Source organism: Boleophthalmus pectinirostris, unplaced genomic scaffold (genome assembly GCF_026225935.1).
Source record: "Boleophthalmus pectinirostris isolate CB_2022bp ecotype Guang Dong unplaced genomic scaffold, ASM2622593v1 HiC_scaffold_18, whole genome shotgun sequence".
Taxonomy (NCBI): Eukaryota; Metazoa; Chordata; class Actinopteri; order Gobiiformes; family Gobiidae; genus Boleophthalmus; species Boleophthalmus pectinirostris.
The window spans coordinates 12,025,073-12,045,430 of record NW_026571133.1 but is presented as its reverse complement, the minus strand read 5'-3'; the positions used below and the strand labels follow the sequence as shown (position 1 = coordinate 12,045,430).

The window sequence follows — 20,358 nt, the reverse complement described above, 5'->3', positions numbered from 1 at the left end:
GTTATATATGTATGTTGTGGATGTGAGAGAAACATGGTGGACGCAGGTAATGGGGCTGACCTGTACTTCAACACCGCCCCCCACTGCCACAGCAACCAGCCCCGGGATACTACAGGATTACTGCAATATACTGTATACTATATAGATGTAACGCCAGAGTATTAGATTGTCTCAGTGCAACAATGTGAGGGAGATGTCTGTATGTAGGGTGAAGGGGAGACCTGTACAGCTTCCATATGGGAAAAATACTAATATTAAACAAAAGGCTAAGTCCAAAGGTTATATTTATTTGCAGATGGGTTTTAAAGCAATATGTTAATGGAAAAATGCAAGTTACTCACTTTAAGGCAAACCTCTCACTTTTTCAAATGAGTCTCTCCTACATCCTGTATGTTCGTACCAAAATGCAGTTTATTTACAATAGAGATAGGGCTGACTGGGTCTCTCAGCATATAAGCACACACAACTGTACAATCTACACTGAAAGATATTTTAATATTTAATTTAATCAACCTGTATCAGTAGAGTTAGAAAGGACATTGTAATTTCAAAGGCAGTTTTCTCAAAACTTATTCCCCCCCACAGGGGCATAAGAACTAGCCAAACTGGTGCCACCGAGTGCCTCCGCTCCATTTCATTTCTCTCGCGACTAGGTCAGGAATCAGAATACACTAGACTCTTCACAAAAACCCTGGAAGTGCAAGTCCAGGCACCAGCCAATCAGTGAAGAGCCATATATTCTTTGTTGGCAACGAATCACGAGATCGAGGATTTAAAGAGAGAATTTTTGGTGAATTTTATTAAGACGTTATTGACCTTCTTCCTATGGGATTTGGGAAAAGCTTAATATACTAGTTAGCCTCGTTATATACATCACAACCAAATAGCAGCGACTGATTAAATTAAAAAAGTACCTGCCTACCGTCGAGCGAAAGGATCCTAATGCTGCAAGGTCAGACAGTTTCTACAAAGTGAAACCGGCTGAGGAATCAGGATACATAAGAACCCCTTAAATTAACACTTACATACAACAAACTTCCTATTCGTTCACTTAACAATCTATCTATTTTTGAGCTGGATGTATCAAAGTTTTAGCAATATATATATATATATATATATATATATATATATATATATATATATATATATATATATATATATATATATATATATATCATAAAAAAGTGCTCCTCACCTTCCACGGTGGTTGGTCTCTCTCACCCTCACCCAGCTCGGATCCTCTACCAGAGACCTGGCAGCTTGTGAGTTCTGCACAGTATCTTTGTTGTTCTAGTACCACACTTTTCTGGACTGAGATGTCTGTTGGTTTTCCTGGTATCATAGTCACTCTTCCAGTTTAGGGGTTACAGCTCTGAGTGCTACGATTACCACGGGCACCACTGATGCCTTCACCTTCCAGGTCTTCTCCAGCTCTTCCTTGAGCCTCTGGTATTTCTCTAGTTTCTCGTGTTCCTTTTTCCTTATATTGATATCACTTGTATTGCAATGTCCACCACCATATATATATAAAGATATCCAAATCTGTATTTTTTTTGTATCTAAAATATCAACAAAATGAAGCAAGAAATTTAAATCTGGCTCTTTTCAGATTTCTGTTTGGAAAGTTACAAAAAAATTTATTTTAGCTGATGAAAAACTGATGAAAAACTTGTGCTACTTTTTTTCTTCCACTTATGTAAATAAAATACAGAAGATGTTTCAAAATGATATCTCCAAATTTAAAACTTTTTCCTGTTTACCTACAGTGTCTTTTTAATTGTGGTTCTGAAAACACAAATTTCCTGCAAGACTGAATTTCTTATGTGGGATGTTCTGATAATACCAACATGTGGCCCTCGAATGGTGATTTTGTGATTTATCTCAGTAATATTGTGTGTTCATTGTGCAGTCATTGTGATCTACAACAGGTTAGAGTAAAGTAAGTTTAACATTTATGTTGGTAGAGAAGTCAAGAACTTACCGAAGTAAAATAATCAATAATGCTGTAAAAAGTTCATAAACACAAACTATATAACGCTGAAAAATGTCCTGTAGCTGGAAAGTAAATTCAAATAGACACTGAAATTTAGTGCAGTGGTGAATCCTGTGTAGAGATTTGCCTTTTCCCCCATACTGTGTTTACATTATTAGCATGGTACTGTTCAAACAGGAAGACACTTGACTTAATGGAAAGTTGAGTCATGAAGTGAAGAAGCCTGATATGTATCTAACTTGTGTAGTTTGTTTGAAATACTCAAGAGCTGTTTGATTCACTTCTACTGTACAAGACACCGGGAAAATGTCCCAAAATGCTCCACGCTGGGATCAAAGTGGAATATCAACATCCAGTCTAAATGTGAAAGATGATAACGGACAGGAAGTGGGTGGAGCCAGCATGAGATACACCAGAACACGGAAGTGATTAATGTTGTCCACCCATTAATTCATAATTGATAATTAATCAGATCTGTTCTCTATGTTTGTCACAGCTTCTGGTGCTGAGATGCATTTGATGAGTTTTGTGAACTGCTAAAATAAAAACAAACCAACCACTAACCTGTTATAAGAAGAAGAAGAATTCATATTTTGTTCAGTATATGCTACAAGTTTATTGGACTGTAAAAAGTTTTAAATTTGTTAAGCTTGATAGACCAGTTTGTGAAAAGACTTGATGCAAACATTTGTGATTGAAATAATAATTCCAGCGCTGGGTTTATAAAGGACACCGCAAATAAGACGATAAAGAAAGTAACAAGCAGCTAATATGGTTAAGATTAAGAATAACTGTACATAGGTGTCAGGAGTATATTAATGTAAAAATGCATAAGGTTTTATAAAGATTATTATACCTCTGCGTTGGCTCTTGTGTCTCTAGTGGTTCATATCTCTTTGACTTTCACTGTCACATGTATCTGCTCTTTCTGCTCACCTGTTCCTCTCTCATTGGCCCTCAGACTTTTGAAAGTAAATCCACTGCTCTGGTCGTCTCTTTCAACTGTGTCCATGTGTCCTCTACCTCTCCTCCGCTGCCCACTGCTGCCCTGAGTCACCTGCTCTGTTCTGTCATTACTCCTCCAAAGAATCTCTATGTATATTTAATGCCATTCTCCTCTTGTGTCTCTTATTCTTTTTAAATCTTGACGCAGGCCGACTGAAGGCGGGTGGGGTTGCTCTCCTTGCATGTCTGGCGGATATGCCACGGCCGTGCTAATAAATGACAGCTGATTTATGCGTCTGTATTCTTTTATTTATAAAAAAAATAGCAAGCGGGCTGATTTCTGATATTAATAATACAAGTGGATCCACTTTGATTAGGCTTCTGTGGAGAGCTGTGCATATTCAGCATTACAATTAAAGGCTGTGATGTGAAATAGGAATGACACGCTAATGAAGCGAGCTAGCGAGCCTGAACCACGACTGTCCAACAGCATTACGGCCCATCGCGGATGAGCAGTAATTATAGCAGGAACACTGAAATGTCGTTAAAAATCTTCAGTAAGTGATTTAACCCACTATTCCTTTCTAACGCTGGATACTCTTTCTTCTCCACCGGCCCCTGCCATGATCAGCTCAACAAGGTTTGCCTTTCCTAATTCTCTTCCTCATGACCAAACTTTTAACTGTACAAAAGTTCTACAAACATGAGAAAGGGCAGCAAATCCACATCGAGATTTTAACCTAAGATCCTCTTCACTGAAAAAAAAAAAGGTTGCTGGATTTGTGTAAAATAATATGGAAAGCGGTTGCACGCAGTAAAATTATGATTAGTCTTGGAAACTTATTTCAATCCCCTCTACACATATTTTTCTCAGAACATGAATGTCTCTTTTTAATAGTGATGAAATGTGATCAAATCATGCTGAATATGCATATTTATCTTGCATCATGAAGATTTGCCTTTTTTATGGTTTTATTTTTTATGTATAATTCAATTCTGTCTACACAATTATTTTAACATGCAACAAATGAGCTTTAAAGTAAGTTTTCCACAGTTCTGTATTGTCCTAAACATAATCACACACACACACAGAGCACAGGTACAGAGACACACTGTCTGGAGCTGAGAACTAAGTAGCTGAGTGAAGAAGTTCTGGTCTTTGCCTGTGGAAACAAGAATAACACATGATTACATTATGATGATCTACTCTGTGTTGTACATGTTTAAATATACTGTAGCTGAAGAACCTATTATTCTCTAATACAAGAATGGACCAGAACAGAATCACAGTGAACATTATTATATACAGAAACAATACTCTCTATGTGCTTTTCTTTCTCAGAACGCAGTAACAGGTAGGGTACAAAGTCCTCCTACTGCCACATCACTCTGTAAAAACACATGATAAATGTTCACTAGGAAGTATATTTTGAAAAACTATAATTCTGTTAAAATCATTTTAATTGGTTTACTTTGTTCGTCTGTGGTCTGTTTTGTTGCTTCTCAAACATCTTCCTTTTTTTGAAAGATACAGAGATTTTTATTTTGTTTTAGTCTTTTTATTTGAACTGTTAAAGTCACTTTCAGAATGGTGCAAAAAATGACTAACTAATATCAACTATAATATTTATGAACTTATCTACAGCTACAGCAGAGCTCTGGATATCACTGTTTGTTTGGAGATAACTCTGGAAGTAACACATTCAAGAAAAAAAACAACAACAAAAGATATGGCTGTAAAGATAGATATGACTTTAAACATTCAAAAGCTACTTAACTGTCAACATCTTTTTTTTTTTTAGATCATTGCTTTTAAAGTGAATCTGACAAAAGTGTGATTTGGATTTACTTTGGGTGATGCCTGCATGTTGTAACCTTGTGCAGCAAGATGAATGCTCACAATATTTGTTCGTTAAGTTAACAAACTCATGAGGATCTATATTTTCAGGCTCCTACTGTTGTGATTGGTCCTAGCCACCAGACAAAACCAATCACAGACCAACATCATTGTGGTTTGTGAAGTGAAGTGGCTAAATGTACCAAAACAAACATGGTGACATGGCTTTCTGTATATGTGAGTGGAAAATATGTCACTGGATCTTACACAACTTTGATTTCTCAGCTTGTTCATCTGTTGTGCTGCGTTTCCCAAACATTTTCAAATACTGAACGCATGTTAGATCTGTAAACTGTCCCAAATCAAAAAAATTGACCAAAGTCATCGCTTCTTAAGCCCAAAGAGGGAAGACAAAGGCGTCCAGTGGCATTGTCCTAATTTAATTGCAGAAGTGGGTGCCGGTGGTGCTGGCTGTAATTGAAACGATTCCATTAGAAATTCCATTATGAATTGGTGATTAAGGCCAGATGTGATTACCATGGATTAAAGATGGACATTTTCTCTCTTTCTGAGCCGTAACCTCTGCAGCCACCTGCCCAAAACATGTTCCAACACACAGCGTCGCCAGCTCCCCGTGAGTTCGTATGAGGGCAAGTATCAAAGCCAAGTACCATATTTCTAAGCAGTTGTTCTAAGAGGATTTAACCGTAATCTGATGATGTCTTTGATATGCCTATTTTCTCCGCCAAGTGATTTCCCCTCAGCCTGGAGCATTGTTTTTGTTGAGCAATGAAAACAACAAAATAGAGTGATCATGTGAAATACGCTCATCATGTTTATCGTGTGAAACAGGAAGACAGGAGACAAAGAACCAACTCAGCAGTTTTCCAGAAAATTCCCTGGTTTCACAAACTGGCAAACTGAGACCTCTTGCTTACATTATTGCAGAGATGATTGTCAGTTATAGGCATGAGGTGGAAAAAATGTTGAGCTGTGATGTGGGGATGTTTAGTGAATCGAGGTCACAGGTTTTGTAATGTGGAAAGAAAAGCTGGGAGGTGAATGCAGGTGTGTCCGGTCCAGAGACGGAAAAAGAGAGATCTGATCAACTTTGACATCAGTCTGAGCTAAAAGGTGTGAACGCCATAGGATACTGTTACAGGAATACATTTGCATTTCTATAATACAAGGAATAGTATTTATTATTAAATGCAACGTAAGTCCAGTTGGTTTAGTTTAACTTGTTGATAACGTAATAATAATAGAACTGTAATATTTCTGAAGTAGCTTTTTGGGGCATCACCTGGTTGTATGTTTATGGAGATGTTTTACTTTGCCTGGGATGTTCCGTAGTATGGCATTAAACTATTCTATCTCCATGGAGACAAGAAAGTAATGCCACCAGGCCACAGGTCAGATCTGTGGAGAAAAAACAAAACATGCACACTCAATAATCCAGTTTTTTCAAAGTAAATTTCAGTAATATATGTTTTATATGATGACGGTCTGAACAGAAGACGCAAAAGTGGCGTCGCGTCCTCTTCTCTCTAAATTATGTAATTAATGTCTCTCTCTCTTTTTTAATTTTAATCTTTAATTTTCTGATGATTGTTCATGTTTTGATATTGTTTTTACTGTTATTTAAAATATTTCTTGTTTTGTAAAGCACTTTGAATTACTTTGTGTACGAATTGTGCCATACAAATAAACTTGCCTTGCTTACGTGTTTTCGGGAGAAATCTGCATGCATACGGTGACGCAAAAGTGTGTGGAATTTGATTGGGTATGCATGCCAGGCGACTAGATGGTGACGCTAGATGGTGATGTATGTGACATAAACACGTATGCGACGTGAGCAGATCTGACCAGAGTTTCGCGTCTTGGGCAGTGCAGAGAGAAACGTTACGGCGAAGCTTATTCAACTTTTTCACTCTGGATTGTGGTTTCAGATTTTTGCATTTTTAAGCCCTAAAATGCCATCACTGTCTAAACGAAAAGCACTTCCGATAAAATATTTTGTCATTTTTACCGTTTTCGTCTAAATAGGGCCCATAGTGAAATGCTGTACTGTGGAACATTGTAAGCAAAGTGTCGTTTGGCAGGTGGTGTACCCCCCCCACCATGAAAGATAGATCGACAGTCAAACATCAATATAGAGTAAACTGTTGTGTTATAATTAGTGTGGTGTAAATTGAAAATCCAGCAATCAAACTGAATTCATTATAATTAAAATAAACATTCATTTGAAAGAAGCTAAGGTCCCAAAGGAATCTGTGGTGTTTCCTATGACCCATTTACAAACCGTCACTTGTGTATGCATGTTGTCATTTTACACAATTATTAGACTCCTCCACATTTTTTCCTTCTTTGCATGTTCTGTCACTGTAGCCATGGTCACCTATGCAAATAATGTCAGTGAAGGACACATGGGTATTGTCGATTAACCCAAACATGTCTCCGCCTTGACATCCTCCTGCGTGAGGAAGTGTCCCCTCTCATGTCCTGGGACGAGACTCTGAAAGAGGGGTGAGAGAAGAGCGCCAACCGTCATCTCCCTCGCCCACCACTGAACCCAACGCCATGCCTCCGAGCTACGCAATTATTTTTACTCTGCGTCCAATATCAACTTGAGAGCAATGCAAATTATTTAAGACGCGCTTTTCAGGCCTCGCAATTATAATAATGATGATCTCAATTAGCGTCGCCATTGCCCCGGACTATTTAGCAGGCAATTTGGCAGCCTGGGGGGGTGAGGGTCTTCTAAAGGGGCTGATACGCATGGTCAGGTTTGGGGGGAGAGGGGAGGGAGATGGAGACAGGACATAGAGAGAAGCGTGCAGCAGTAATCAATAAAGTCAGACTGGAAATATTTACCGGACTATCCCGCTACGAGATGGTTCATAAATTGGACTAATTGGTCAGTGCTTGGGTTTAAATGAGTGGAGTGACTTATTCGGATGAGCAGGATCTAGTCCATTTAGCTCGGCGAAACTGTCAAAAATGATATTATATGACTGTCTGCCTCTAAATGAGTGGAGTTGGAGTTCAAAGTTAACTTTTCTTTCAGGTCAGTAAAACAGTAAAGTAACTTTAATCAGCTTAGATAACTCTAATACATCATAGCATTACTAATAACACTTTTTATTCCATATATCTGGAATGGAAAACACATTACATTTGATAATCAGTGCATTTAACTTTTACTTGGGGGATGGGGCAGCAGTAGCTCGGTTGGTAGAGCGTTTGTCCACACTCGTCGGTTGGCGGTTCAAATCCCACTCTTGACAACAACCAACATTGCTTGACCGGTCAGATCCACTGACCCACAGGTTGGCTGGTGTGATTTCAGCTCCCACAGATGAATACTGTCGTTGTGTCATTGGGCAAGACACTTAACCCAACTTGCCCCTAGTGTCTGTGTGCACTGGTGTATGAATGTGTGTGTGAATGGGTGAGTGGTTCCTTGTTGTAAAGTTTATAATAAAGTTGAGTGCTTTGAAGGTGGAAAAGCGCTATAGAAAAATGTGACCATTTACCATGATTGGGTAGGGCATCTGACTTAGAGTATGTAAATTGAATATTGCATGCATTATTGGATGTACTTTTATATACCTGTTAAACATAGAGTAGGTATATATGTCCATTGCTTTGCTCTAACATCCTTTTTTCTCCTTTTATCTCGTTAACACTGTGTTCAGGGTGAGCAGTCTCAACATTCCATATTTGACTTCCAGGCCTTCATGTGTGGAGTTTGCTATAGGTTTCTTCCTGACACCCCCCGATCAACCCAAAACATGCACCATTTGGAAAACCTTCCTGCTAAAGTCCTGACAAAGCAGAGCTCAAGATCATAAACCATATGAGAGGACATAGCTAACACTCTAGCTGCCGTGTGCCAAATAGGAAGTGCTCCAGGAGGCTCTTCTGGCTCCTCCTGACCCTGGCTCCAATCGACTTACATTGAGACTTATATTTTTTTCGTTATGTTTTCAGTCAAAAAAATCCTATTCATAACATAGAGTTTGGCTCTAGATTCGCTCCTGTAACCGTGAGCATCGCGAGCCTCATTTGAGCATCGCTGAAAGCTATGGGTGACATCACACTCGCTTAGTCCACTTCTTTTTTACAGTCCATGTTCAAGATCTGGAGATGAGTCTCTGATCCTGTCAGATTGCCACAACGGCACTGAAGAATGGGTCAAAAGCAGAGGGCAAATTTTCCTACAAGGTCAATGACGAATACTTTAACTTTATTTTTAAACCAAAGAAACACTTCCTTAAAAAGAGTATATATGTTGACATTTAGTTATACACAATCTTTTTAAGAGGATGTCAAGAAGCCAATGTGCATAGTACACTGTGTGCCTGCCCTTTAGTTTACCAGAGGAATCACAGAGTTGAAAATGAACTCCTCTCCCACAGACTGCAGTGCCACTGTACATTAGAGAGCCTTCCCTCTCCTCATCATTCATGTGGAAAGCGCTCGCACCAGCAGCCCTCCTCGCCTCCTTCTTTTATTCATCGCACTGTAAATAACTCCACTTTATGAAAAGCAGCCACTGTGACTCACCGATACCTCTCTTAACCACAAGCCATTATTATTTCATGGCCTTTGAAAAGAAGGGGTCTACAGTACGCCAGCCGCTCGCGCACTCTCCCCTCTGATGTTGTGTACTACATAGCAGGGCCCATGTTGCTCTCCCCTCACTTGAATTCACAAACACTTCCAAGTGCATAAATAGCATAGAGGAGCAGAGGAGAAAGAGGGGCCTCGCAAGTGATGGCTAATGCTGTGGAACGCCATTGCAGACGAGATAACAGGCGTCTGCTATGGCTCAAGTGTCATTGGGGAGGAAGTGGAGAAGTCCTTTTATGAAAAATGCTGTTGTTTGGGGCCTCTCATGGGACATCATATGGTAAAAAGAACATGCATGAGCGTTACGACTAAATGACCAGCGTCGTCCCCGGGCACCGGCTTGGAACGTGTAGAAGGCTCCCAGCGTTCAGACGGGCTAATGGCCAACCTATTGGTCATGGTACAGTCAGTTTGAATGGCAATGAGGATGTCAGAGCTGTACTGTGTGCGGGGGGCTAGCTAACATGACCGACAAGGTGTGGTAGGCCTGCTGGAGTTGATTTAGCCGCACGGGCCTGTCATAACGTTTTACCAGTCAACATCCATCAATCCAGAGCTAAAAAGCCCTGTGTGTTTTTTTCCTCTTTTGAAGTGTCAAAAAGCAAAGTAAAGGCAAGAAGATGGATGGAAAGTGCAGTGTGTCTGATGAAATCTTTGTTTCTCTACATGATGCTGAACGTTAATAGTGGTAATAAGCCAGATGTGTTTTTGTGCTTTTACACAAGCATGACAACAGAATTAACAATGTGGTCGGTGTCAGAGCCACTTTAAGAAAGTCAAAGCTCCAGGGCAATGGGCAAAGAATGGGGGTTTAATACTGAATATTTTTAAAAGCAACAGAAAAGAAAAAGCACTGGAAACCAAAGACCTCTGCCAAGGCAATGGTACAATCCTGCAATAGTGAAAAATACACCATCCTGACACAGATAAATGAAGGACTTATCATTGGTAAAATTCAGTTAGATTCATTTTATTTGGGCAACAATATCTCATTTGGCAGAGGGTTCGTCCACTGATTTGAAGGTTGGCAGCTTGAATCCAGCTCAAACATATGAATGCTGTTGTTGTGTCCTTGGGCAAGACACTTAACCACCCTCCTCTGCAGTGTCTGCGTACACTGGTGTATAAATGTGTGTGTGAACGGGTGAGTGGTTCTTTGATGTGAAGTGCTTTGAGAATCTGCAAAAGCACTATATAAAAATCTGATTATTTATTTACCAGTATATATGTTTTGAAATTATATTATTCATTTATTCTATTTATTCTTCATTTTAATTACTGTGTGTCAAAATCATAAATCTGATAATCAATGCACACTACTTTTATTTTACATGCAGTAATAGCTACAGTTCCAAAGGGGTGACCAGTCTTGTCCTATTCGTCGAAACCCTTTTCTAGATGCCGTGTACTAGAAAAGAACACGTGTATTAAAATTTAATTGTGTCTATAGCCTCACAGCACTCGAGATTATTTCTTGTATCTTGAACACTTTTGCACTAGTCAGTTTTAGTAGTGTGTTTTTGGTTGAATATATGATTGTTAATGCCAGGGCTGCCTGCTTTACGACCTCTGTAAATGGTGTTTACATGTTTGGTGACTAAAAAACTCAGCGAACCTAAACTTGAGAATGAATTGTTTGTTTTTTGCCTTGGTAAATTGTAGTCCGCTCTACTCTACACCACATACTTGAACAGGATCCAGCCATTCAATCCTATCACATATTTTCTGCAAGAGATTAAGAGGAGGTGAAAGAATAGACTCTTTGATACAGGGAGGTAGACAGTTGCTTTTCAAATTTCCAAGTTTTGGTCCTTTATTTTATTCAGCAGTGAAATGCCATGGATACAGAAAATAATATCGCCTTTTACAATTCTCAACCATGACCTTCTAATGTCTGAGAACCTTATGGACACAGTACACAGTAATGAAGAGTATCAAAAGAATGTATCTCAAAACAAAAGGAAAATAAAAAACTGAAATAAAGTATTCACCAATTACATAAACATATTTCTGCTACAGTCCCAATTTACTGTATACATATGGGGGTCCGATTCCCAATAATTCGAGAAGGATAGCAGTAAAAAGGATACATGACTCAATTGCCAGACATAATGCTTGATAAAGTATGCACAGAGGTACAAGCAATAAATACACACATTAGGTTAAGCCAGCTACGCAAAGCAGATGCAGAAAAAGCAGGTTTGCTATTCTTAGCGAGCAATGAGAGAAAACAGTAAAAATTCATCAGAAAAGAAACACAGATTTTTTTTTCCTCTTAGAAAAAAGTCTGGTAAATTTTATGGGTCCACCAACATTTTTACATAAGTATGCACAGTTATCAAAATACAGACAAAATCCAGAAAAATCCACACAATCCTAAAGTCTAGTGGAGGAGCAGATCGCAGTTCTGGAGGTCTTTCTGGTATCATGTGCAAGCAACTATTTTAGACATTTTTTTTACTTAATTTATACAAAACCCATGCAAATCTACAGGTAATATGCATTCTGTGGCTGACAGGTTTCCATCCCTCCCATAACAGTTTATCTGAGGTACTCTGAAGCATTGTACGTACACATAGGCCATCGTCCCAAAATGTTTTTAAGTATGAAGCTCTATTATTATTTGAGTTCCCAGTCCACCAAATGATTTTTAGACATGCATTTTTAAAACACAATATTCCCTTACAAGTTACTCTATACATTATCGCTCTACAAATGCTCAACCCTAATACAATGCAGATCTTTCCACATCTTAACTCCGGGAATGTAAACTTGGTATTTTTTGCGAGCCACGTTCCTATATGAGACAAGTAGTATTATAAAGTGTAATATCGACAGTTTTTGAGTGGCGCTTTGAGAATAACATCGTGCAATCTGTGGTCATTGTTCTGAATTTGTTTGGTGCAGAGGTAGAAGCCAGTTTTTTTTTTTTTTTCTTTTTGGGAGAGTGGTACAAGAACCCTTTTTTGTATTTTTTTTATTTGTCAAAAGACGCAGCGTCCTTGGTTATTTGGTGTGGTAAGTTTATTATTAAGAACGTCGTCTTCAAGTGGTTCTGCGGACTCCAGCTAAGTACAGATGGGATAAGCTTTGTTCCTTTGTGACTGTTTAGTTCGTATGTAAATAAAGTGTTGTGCAATACTGTGCAAAAGTCTTAGACACTCACAAAGGCAGAAATTGAAATCTGAATCTTAAAAGTCTAAAGATAATCTGGTCATTGAAAATTAAAAGTCCACGTGGTCTTTAGGTGAGTGAAGTTAGTACCTTCTTTGGGCAAAATTGTGTATAGGATTCCTCAAAGCAACACCATAAAAAAATATAATATTAAAAATAAAATACTATACTATATAATACTAATACAGCAATCTTAAGTTAGCTGACAAAATTTGGGATAAATTACTAAAACTTCTGCACAGTACATGTGTTGAATTAGTGCATTGTAATACTGTTTTGTGTAGTGTCAGTTATTTTGGCTAAAACAACATCCGCACAGTGTTTTCCTTTTTGGTCAGAGCACCATTCACTTTGCTCATATGTGCATCTGTTGCTGTTACTATTTTAAGTTAGTGTGTGTGCGTGTGAATCTCTTTTGTTCTGTTGTGTTGTTGTATTTCCTTATCCCATCCAAGAGGAGGCAGAATTTTGTGTAACTTTGGTTTACTGAAAACAGAAATGACCCTTAAAGCAACAACATTTTTGTGGATGAGTGAATGAGTTCGCCAAGACAGACTGCCCTCTCTCTGGTCTCCTGTATTAAAAAGCAGGCCCTGTACATAAATAGTGGGTTTATTTTCTACCGTGAGTGAATGTAATGAGAATCAGATGAATTTAAAGCAAATATCACCTCAGAAATAGGCGACCTTTGACCTTAGAGATCCCCGTCTGCATGGCTATAATTAATTGCTTTGACACTGTAACCAAGCCATCATGACTTATTTGGCTTCACTAGATATTTTTTAGTTTGGTTAGTGGTGTTTTTAGGTTTTCTACAACGCGGTTCAGAACATAAAACGCCCCACTTTACATCACCAGAAAACAAATTTTAAAAAAGGAAATTAAAAAAATAAATAAAAAGTAAACACTGATGTGAATGTGTGATGCATAGAAAAAATAAAAATCTTACAACAACACAATGACTCTGCACTTCCATTGAATACACAAATGTTTTGTTTTGGTCATAATCCACTTTTTAGCTGCGCTCTACCAGTCTAATCAAAAGTCACATCACTTTTTAACCTACAATACATCTGGCAGAAAACCTCCCCTAGTCTCCCAAGTGGACAGTCAAATTACACATCAAAATGGTACCTCTCTCTTTGTCTTTGTATAGGGCTAAATGAAACGATCCCAGAGGTTTTGTCGAAGGTAGTTAGCGGAACAAAGCTTCTTCTTCTTTGTACTAGTTTAAAGTTACAGAAGACGGACCAAGTGGAGTTTGGTGGCTTCTGTGGATAAGCTATTGGCCATTGCTAGTGTTGGCTTTGGTTTCTAGCTGTTGCCTGTGACTGTTTGCAGGTAGACAAAGCTTTCGAACAAGGAGGTAAGAAGAACAGCGAGAAAAGGATGCAGAAATGCATTTGTTTTGTAAATGGTTTGTTAAACGTTATTTTTCCTTCAGCTTTTTGACTAAATCGATCATATGTTAAAGATAACCCTTTTTCACTTTTTGTCTCTTTTTTGGACATCTGCAAAAACAGTCTTGGTACCGCCGCTCTGTGTTTGGGGAATGGCATTTACAGTTGGTGGTGCTGAAATGTATCTGGAAATTATAATAAAAAGCTGAAAATAATAATAATACTGTTTTATAATAGCAACATACAGGCAGTGACACAAAATCTGAGACTACTCCTGTGCAAATGAGAACAGAGCAACAACTTGAATTGAACCAGCAATTGTCTCTAGACATTAACAACTACTGTGGGTTGGATTATTCACAAACATAAAACGTCTTCCTTTTTGGCAGTATATGAGGCCGCTAGCTTTCAGCTCAACATGTTTTGTTCATTTGCGTTTTTCCCGTTCATAAGTCCATCTTTATCCTGTGTGGCCACGCCATCTCTGTAACAGAGTCAGTTTGTCAGACATTTAATGCCTGTGTTTGGGCTGTCCAGAGGGCTGCCGGACAGTTCCTGGGGACAGTTCCTGGGGACAGTCTCCATCCGGATGCATGCTCAATAAATAGTCCGAGTGGTGCGAGTCACTGTGGTTGTGTGGAGTGGTTTTAGGAGGTCTGTGAGAAGTGTGGCCGGTGGAGGGACACACACACGGGCCCTAGTCACTCCAGGTCCTGCCCTCCTCCGATAAGTTCCCCTCCTCCAGGTCGCGCTCCTCCTCCAGCTCTGGACTGTGATTGGCTGTCGTCACCAGTGACATCGGACAGTCCTCATCGTCCATGTTGAGAGGCTCCTCCTTCACGTGAACCGGAGGCCTGTGGGCGAGCACAGTTACAGTTACACATTTTATTTGATTTATCCATTTTATGACTTCATTTAAATTCATTAAATACAGATGTTTCTTTTTGCACATTTCTGAATTGCATTACTGAAATCCCTTTGTATAAAGACTGGCCTAACATCCATTACATGCATTATCTTTCCCCAAATAACAAGCATGTTGTTTGGCAGACACTAATTCGACACGATGCCTCATGTCTACTGTAAGTAAGTGCATCAAAATTGCATGAAAAACAGGGCCCCTGTAAGGCCGATAAGCTGTGATGTTCCAGACATGTTTGGCATTTAAAAGTTTACTGATGACACCAGGTTGAAATACATGAAAAAGAAAAAAGGGAAAAAAACAGGCCACATGATAAATAATGGAGAATTTCTCATCCCTGATCCCCCTGGAGCAAAGGCAGAGGAGAGGCTTTTTTATCTAGTTAATAGAAAGCACAGCCACTCGTTAATATGCAGGGGCTGTGCGTGTCGCTCCTCAAGAGGAAAAACCGGCAGCTAGGTTCTGCCATTAATCAACTTCAGCTGCAGCAGTTGGCTCGGACACCATGATACATGTTTTTAACTCCAAATGGATGAATATCTTTAGCCACTGTCAATAAGCAGCGGGCAAGAGCTGGACCGCTGTTCTCCGGACGCCCTCGCCTTCACCACAACACAGGAGTGGGCGGAACAAGTGGTGTAGGGACCACTAACAAGAATAATAACACTGTCACATACAAACAAGGCACACTGTGATCCAGGGCCCGAGTCGCGAGAGGGGTTTGTGCCACGATGATAAATCTGACAAAACCTAATTATTTCTGACACATCGGATGCATCAGAAAATCCCCTCGGACTTTGAAGGAGAGAGGGGAGCGGGGCAGTGTGTTAGGACGCGCCTCGTAGCCGCTCTCCAGGGCTGTCTCCACCAGCGCGAAGGGAGGAGGAGGCCCTTTGAATTTGAAAAGAATTTAAAAAGGTACAGATGACTTTTATATTCACAGCCAAATAGTGTAAATTAATATTCTGATGTGGTGGGACGAACAGAGGAGGCAAATCTCAGGATGCACGAAGCGTTATGAAAATTTCTGTTTGTGAGAGCAGATTCACACTGGCATAAGGCAAAGGGGAAGCACCTCTGGGTTATACACCTGCTGACCTGGCACTATAGAAGGAACTATAAAAAAAAAATTGGTTCATATGATACTGCTTGAGTGATACCAATAATTGGAAAAAAAAATAAAATAATAATAAGATAAAAAAAAAAAAACATGATTTACCATACTTTTATGAGCTGTTGTTTTTGTACCATTTAGAAATCATTATCTCATTCTTACAACGCAAAATTACTTAAAAAAATGTAAAATATAAAAATTGAGAACATTTTATTTATTATTAATTGCTCATCTTTTTACTACTAATAAAAAAATATTAACAATAAAATATGATTTATTTCCTATGTGCATAAAAAAATAAAAACCTTGTGAGCTATCCAATTTGCGAATATGCTAATGTTTTTATTACTTAATTCAACTTGTAATGAATCAATAGATTGCACGGGAAAAATGCATATTAATATTTATTTGATTAAACAGTTTTAAAGAACTCTACTTAAATTAACAGAATGTTGATTCAAGTGGTTTTAGATGAAAAACATGGATCTTTCATTTAGTCAAATTGCAGTTATGCTCAGACATAGTTTTACGCAGTGGTCCAAATCAAAAAACATTGATAGTCCTCGACCAAACGCGTCACCCTGCTAAATCGTACTAGCGGCCTGTATGACAGATCAGGAAGCTGCAGTCTTGTTCGCTCCCGCTTGCTTTTAATATGCAGCTCATTAGGTGTTTGTGGGGCTTTGAAGAGAAATATGCAGCGCCACATTCGCCTGACACTTTATTAAAATATGTGGATGAGCCATTTAGTACTTAATAGCCAACTGCCATTATTGAGTCACTCAGGAGTAAACGCCGGACTTTGCGCCGTAATAAATATGATCTTTGTGTGTGTGTGGATGCAGCGGTCTCGCATCAGTCGAAGATTAGCACTAGCAATCATGCAGAGGTATGCCAGGGATGCAAATAAGGTCATTAGTCCGGCGGTGTAATGGTGGATGGTGGGCTGGGGGCATGTTAGAAAGGTGCGGCGGGTGAGGGAGCGGAGGGGGGGCGAGAAGGTGGGGTGGGGGGGCAGGAAGTCGAAGGCGAGGAGATCCATGGGCACAATCAAAGAAGATCTCACCAAGATTCATTCATTAACTCGGACCAAAGATGGAGGTCAAGACACAATTAGGCCTGACAGAGCTGGTCCTGCTTGTGAAAATATGGCGGCTTCAAGTAGATTTTTATGCGCTTTATGCTACAGCAGAGGCTAATAAGGCTTAAATGGATTTTTCAAAGCACTTAAATATTGAACATTTCATTTTCAACAGTTTACAACACCTGGCTGTAGAAACAATTATGTTATGGGCTGTGCTTTGTTATAATTTCATACATTCAATAAAAGTAGATGGCACGAATGATGACACATCTTTTACTTTTTTTATGTTTTCATGTTGATGGTAGCGCAAGACAATTTATTAAGTACTACAATACACAGTCTAAACATGGTCTTTTTGCCTGTTTTAGTTGAGTTTATTTGAAATAATCTGATGAAACTGCGATTTAAAATATGCAAATTGTGATGAAACATATCGACTCATCAGCACCCAATCTTAAATCTTATAATGGTGCTATCGAGTATGATTTTTCAAAGGTTTTAGAAGCAAACAAATGCATTTAAATTTTGTATTCCATATGATTTTAAGTCGATTTTCTCCCTTGTAAAAAGCTCAAGCGATAAAGTGCTGTTTAATTCACTTTCCCTGTATAAGAGAGCATTTGGGTTTGAAGTGTACCCCTAAGGCTGAACATGTAAACACGCTGCCAAGCATGGCCCGGGGCGATCTGGTTTGGGCGTGAGCAGATAGCATTAACCTTTGCACTGGGGGGGCAAACCCAAAGAGAACATAGTCTAATTGCTTGGATTTACTTGCTCATACCGACGAACCCCTCTCATGAGAAAGGCCTTCAAGGTGATGTGCTATTTAGTTTAGTGCTACAAGCCATTCCATTATTTAAAACCATCTCCGGTCATGGAAAACACATTTCTTCCATTTTGAGGTTGTCGTGGCTGTGTACAGGGAAGCGAGGGTGGGGTCGGGGAGAGGGAGGGCCGGTGTGACGGGTGCATCTAGCCTTACTCGACCAGTCATGTCAATGTGAAAGCTATCCGGACTAAACAAGGGGACTGAGCTCTCGCTAAAAGTTTAAAGGACTTCTGGGAATGGCAATGCTCGGATTCTGTCTGGAGCTGTGCAGATTTTGCTTCACTTAACTCCCCGTTTCAGCGGTAAACACGCCCTAATAGATAAATGTATAGAGATGTGATAAACATTACTTTGCTCTCATGCGGACACAGCGCTGCATTCTTTCTCCATTTCCAAGTACTTTGTGAACACGGCATTGTGATGGGCAGCAGATACGCGTTATAAATGTATAATTTCTAAGTGTTTGTCTCTTTAAATGGGCACTGTGCAAGCTTGGCCCCACCATCACTACGGTCTGGCCCAGATCTTGTTTTTTCCCTCACAGTGGCATTACCAAAGCGATGGCAAGCGAGCGGAAGAGATTTAAAAAGTAATTAATGCTACGGCTGCTAAATATTAATAGGAACACCCCTGCATAAAATATAGCAGCTAAAGCCCCGTAATGCATACAAGGGTGTAATTAAAGAAGAATGTGTGATCTGGACTATTTATAGAGCAGAGTTAAGCGCGATTCAAAACATCAGAATCACCTCTAGAGCAGTGGAAAGAGAGACAAGCTGTAAATTGAACCTTGCCCTCAGGTCCTTGCAAACCCCAGAAAATACAGCTACTGTGGGTTAAATATCAGGCAATTAAACTAACAAAGGGCACGAGGATGGTAAGTGGATTCAGAGCAGGGCGGAGGGGATTCGAAAGAAGGGCTCATAAAAATGTGAAGTGAGAGAAGGTACGACAGAGAGATCCAAGGTGGTGCAATGAGAGAATCAAGTGCAGTAGGTGTTTAAACTGTACTGAGTGTATAAAAAAATCTATACAGATACTAATTGATTATAAAACTAGTATTGTAACATATTAATTTGAAGTACAGATACTGACAAAAAATCACATACACTTGATAAAGTTGGATCTTTTCTGAGTTTTTAATGATCTTGATCAATCTCAGAACTGGTTTTAGATCATATGGTACTACATTGTGTTGAAGTGGTACATTATATAGTGTTTTTATTATTACTGTAGTATTAAAATTGCTAGTATCAGGCCTTTTTTATAGTATCAAAATTTTGGTTTGACTGTGACATTATTGTAAAAGCTGGAAGATGCTATAATGCCTGACTTTTGCTGTCTAATGGTCTGGTATGGTGAAAGCTGTGGTTGCTCTACATATTCTTTATAAATAAGTGTGATTATAAGGTTCATAATTTGTAAATAAATGAATTTTGAGATACGTGCATTAATACCGCTACACACTGACAACGCAATACAGTATGGGTGCACTCACATGTGTACAGGTGGGGAGTACCCGGGGCTGGAGTGTCCGTTTGTGTCCAGGTGGTCGAGGGTCCCGTTGAGCTCCTCGTGTGCAGACTGCAGCAGAGAGGGGGGGCTGCCTCTCAGAGTACCAGGCGGGCTCCCTCCTAACAGACCAGGAGGACTGCCCCCCAAGAGGCCAGGGGGGCTCCCGGCCAGCCCAGACGGATCTCCACCCAGCAGCCCGTGACAGCCCATGGGCCCGGCGGAGCCACTGTTCATCAGAGCAGGGTTACCGAGCAGAGGGAGGGAGGTCTCTGCCAGAGCCGCCTGCAACAAGACAGAGTGCAACTTTAGATTGTACAGCTTTAAATAAGGAAACACACAACTGCAGATTAAGTGATTTACATAGAAACTGTTGAGGTGGTAGTTGATCGAAACAAATCTCTCTAAAAAATGATGCAGACTCATATTCATGTACATTAAGGCTGCAACTAACGATTATTTTAGTAGTCGATTAGTCAGTACATTTTTTTATTAGTTTACAGTCAAACAATTATTTCTATTGTGTAGGGAGAGTTTTTTAATACATTATCAACCAAATACATGTTAAATTATGTTGACCGACGGCTTCAAAATAGATCAATATTTATATTTAAGTGTATTATTGATACATACAAAAAATCGGACATATTTTATTCTTTTTTGGCATTTTTATTCAATAATGCCACTGTCTTTGTATTTGTTTAGAGTCCAGATTATGATTACAATAAGCCAAATATGACTATGATTCATTCTTATTGTTGACCAGTCATGTTTAGTCCATTAATCATTGCAGCACTAAGTACAATTGTATAGTAAGTGCTACACAAGTGCTAGAGACTTTTTGTGTTAGTTGATCAAAACAACTCTCTCATAAACTCAAGGGATGATTCATGGCAGTCCTTCATATAATTAG

The 20,358-nt window shown here is 39.3% G+C and overlaps 1 protein-coding gene across 3 annotated transcripts in view; it reads right to left on the bottom strand.

Moving 5' to 3' along the window:
• Positions 1 to 13,679: 13,679 nt before the first annotated feature.
• The window catches only part of foxp2 (forkhead box P2), a 115,616-nt gene continuing 108,937 nt past the window's right edge, over positions 13,680 to 20,358 (bottom strand). For all 3 annotated transcript variants that reach the window (XM_020920025.2, XM_055153397.1, XM_055153396.1), the window contains 2 exons: positions 19,432 to 19,730; positions 13,680 to 14,838 (listed from right to left, as the gene is read on the bottom strand). In XM_020920025.2, the coding sequence (XP_020775684.1) occupies positions 14,682 to 14,838; positions 19,432 to 19,730 (456 nt within the window). In that variant the 3' untranslated portion in view covers positions 13,680 to 14,681. The remainder of the gene's footprint in view (positions 14,839 to 19,431; positions 19,731 to 20,358) is intronic.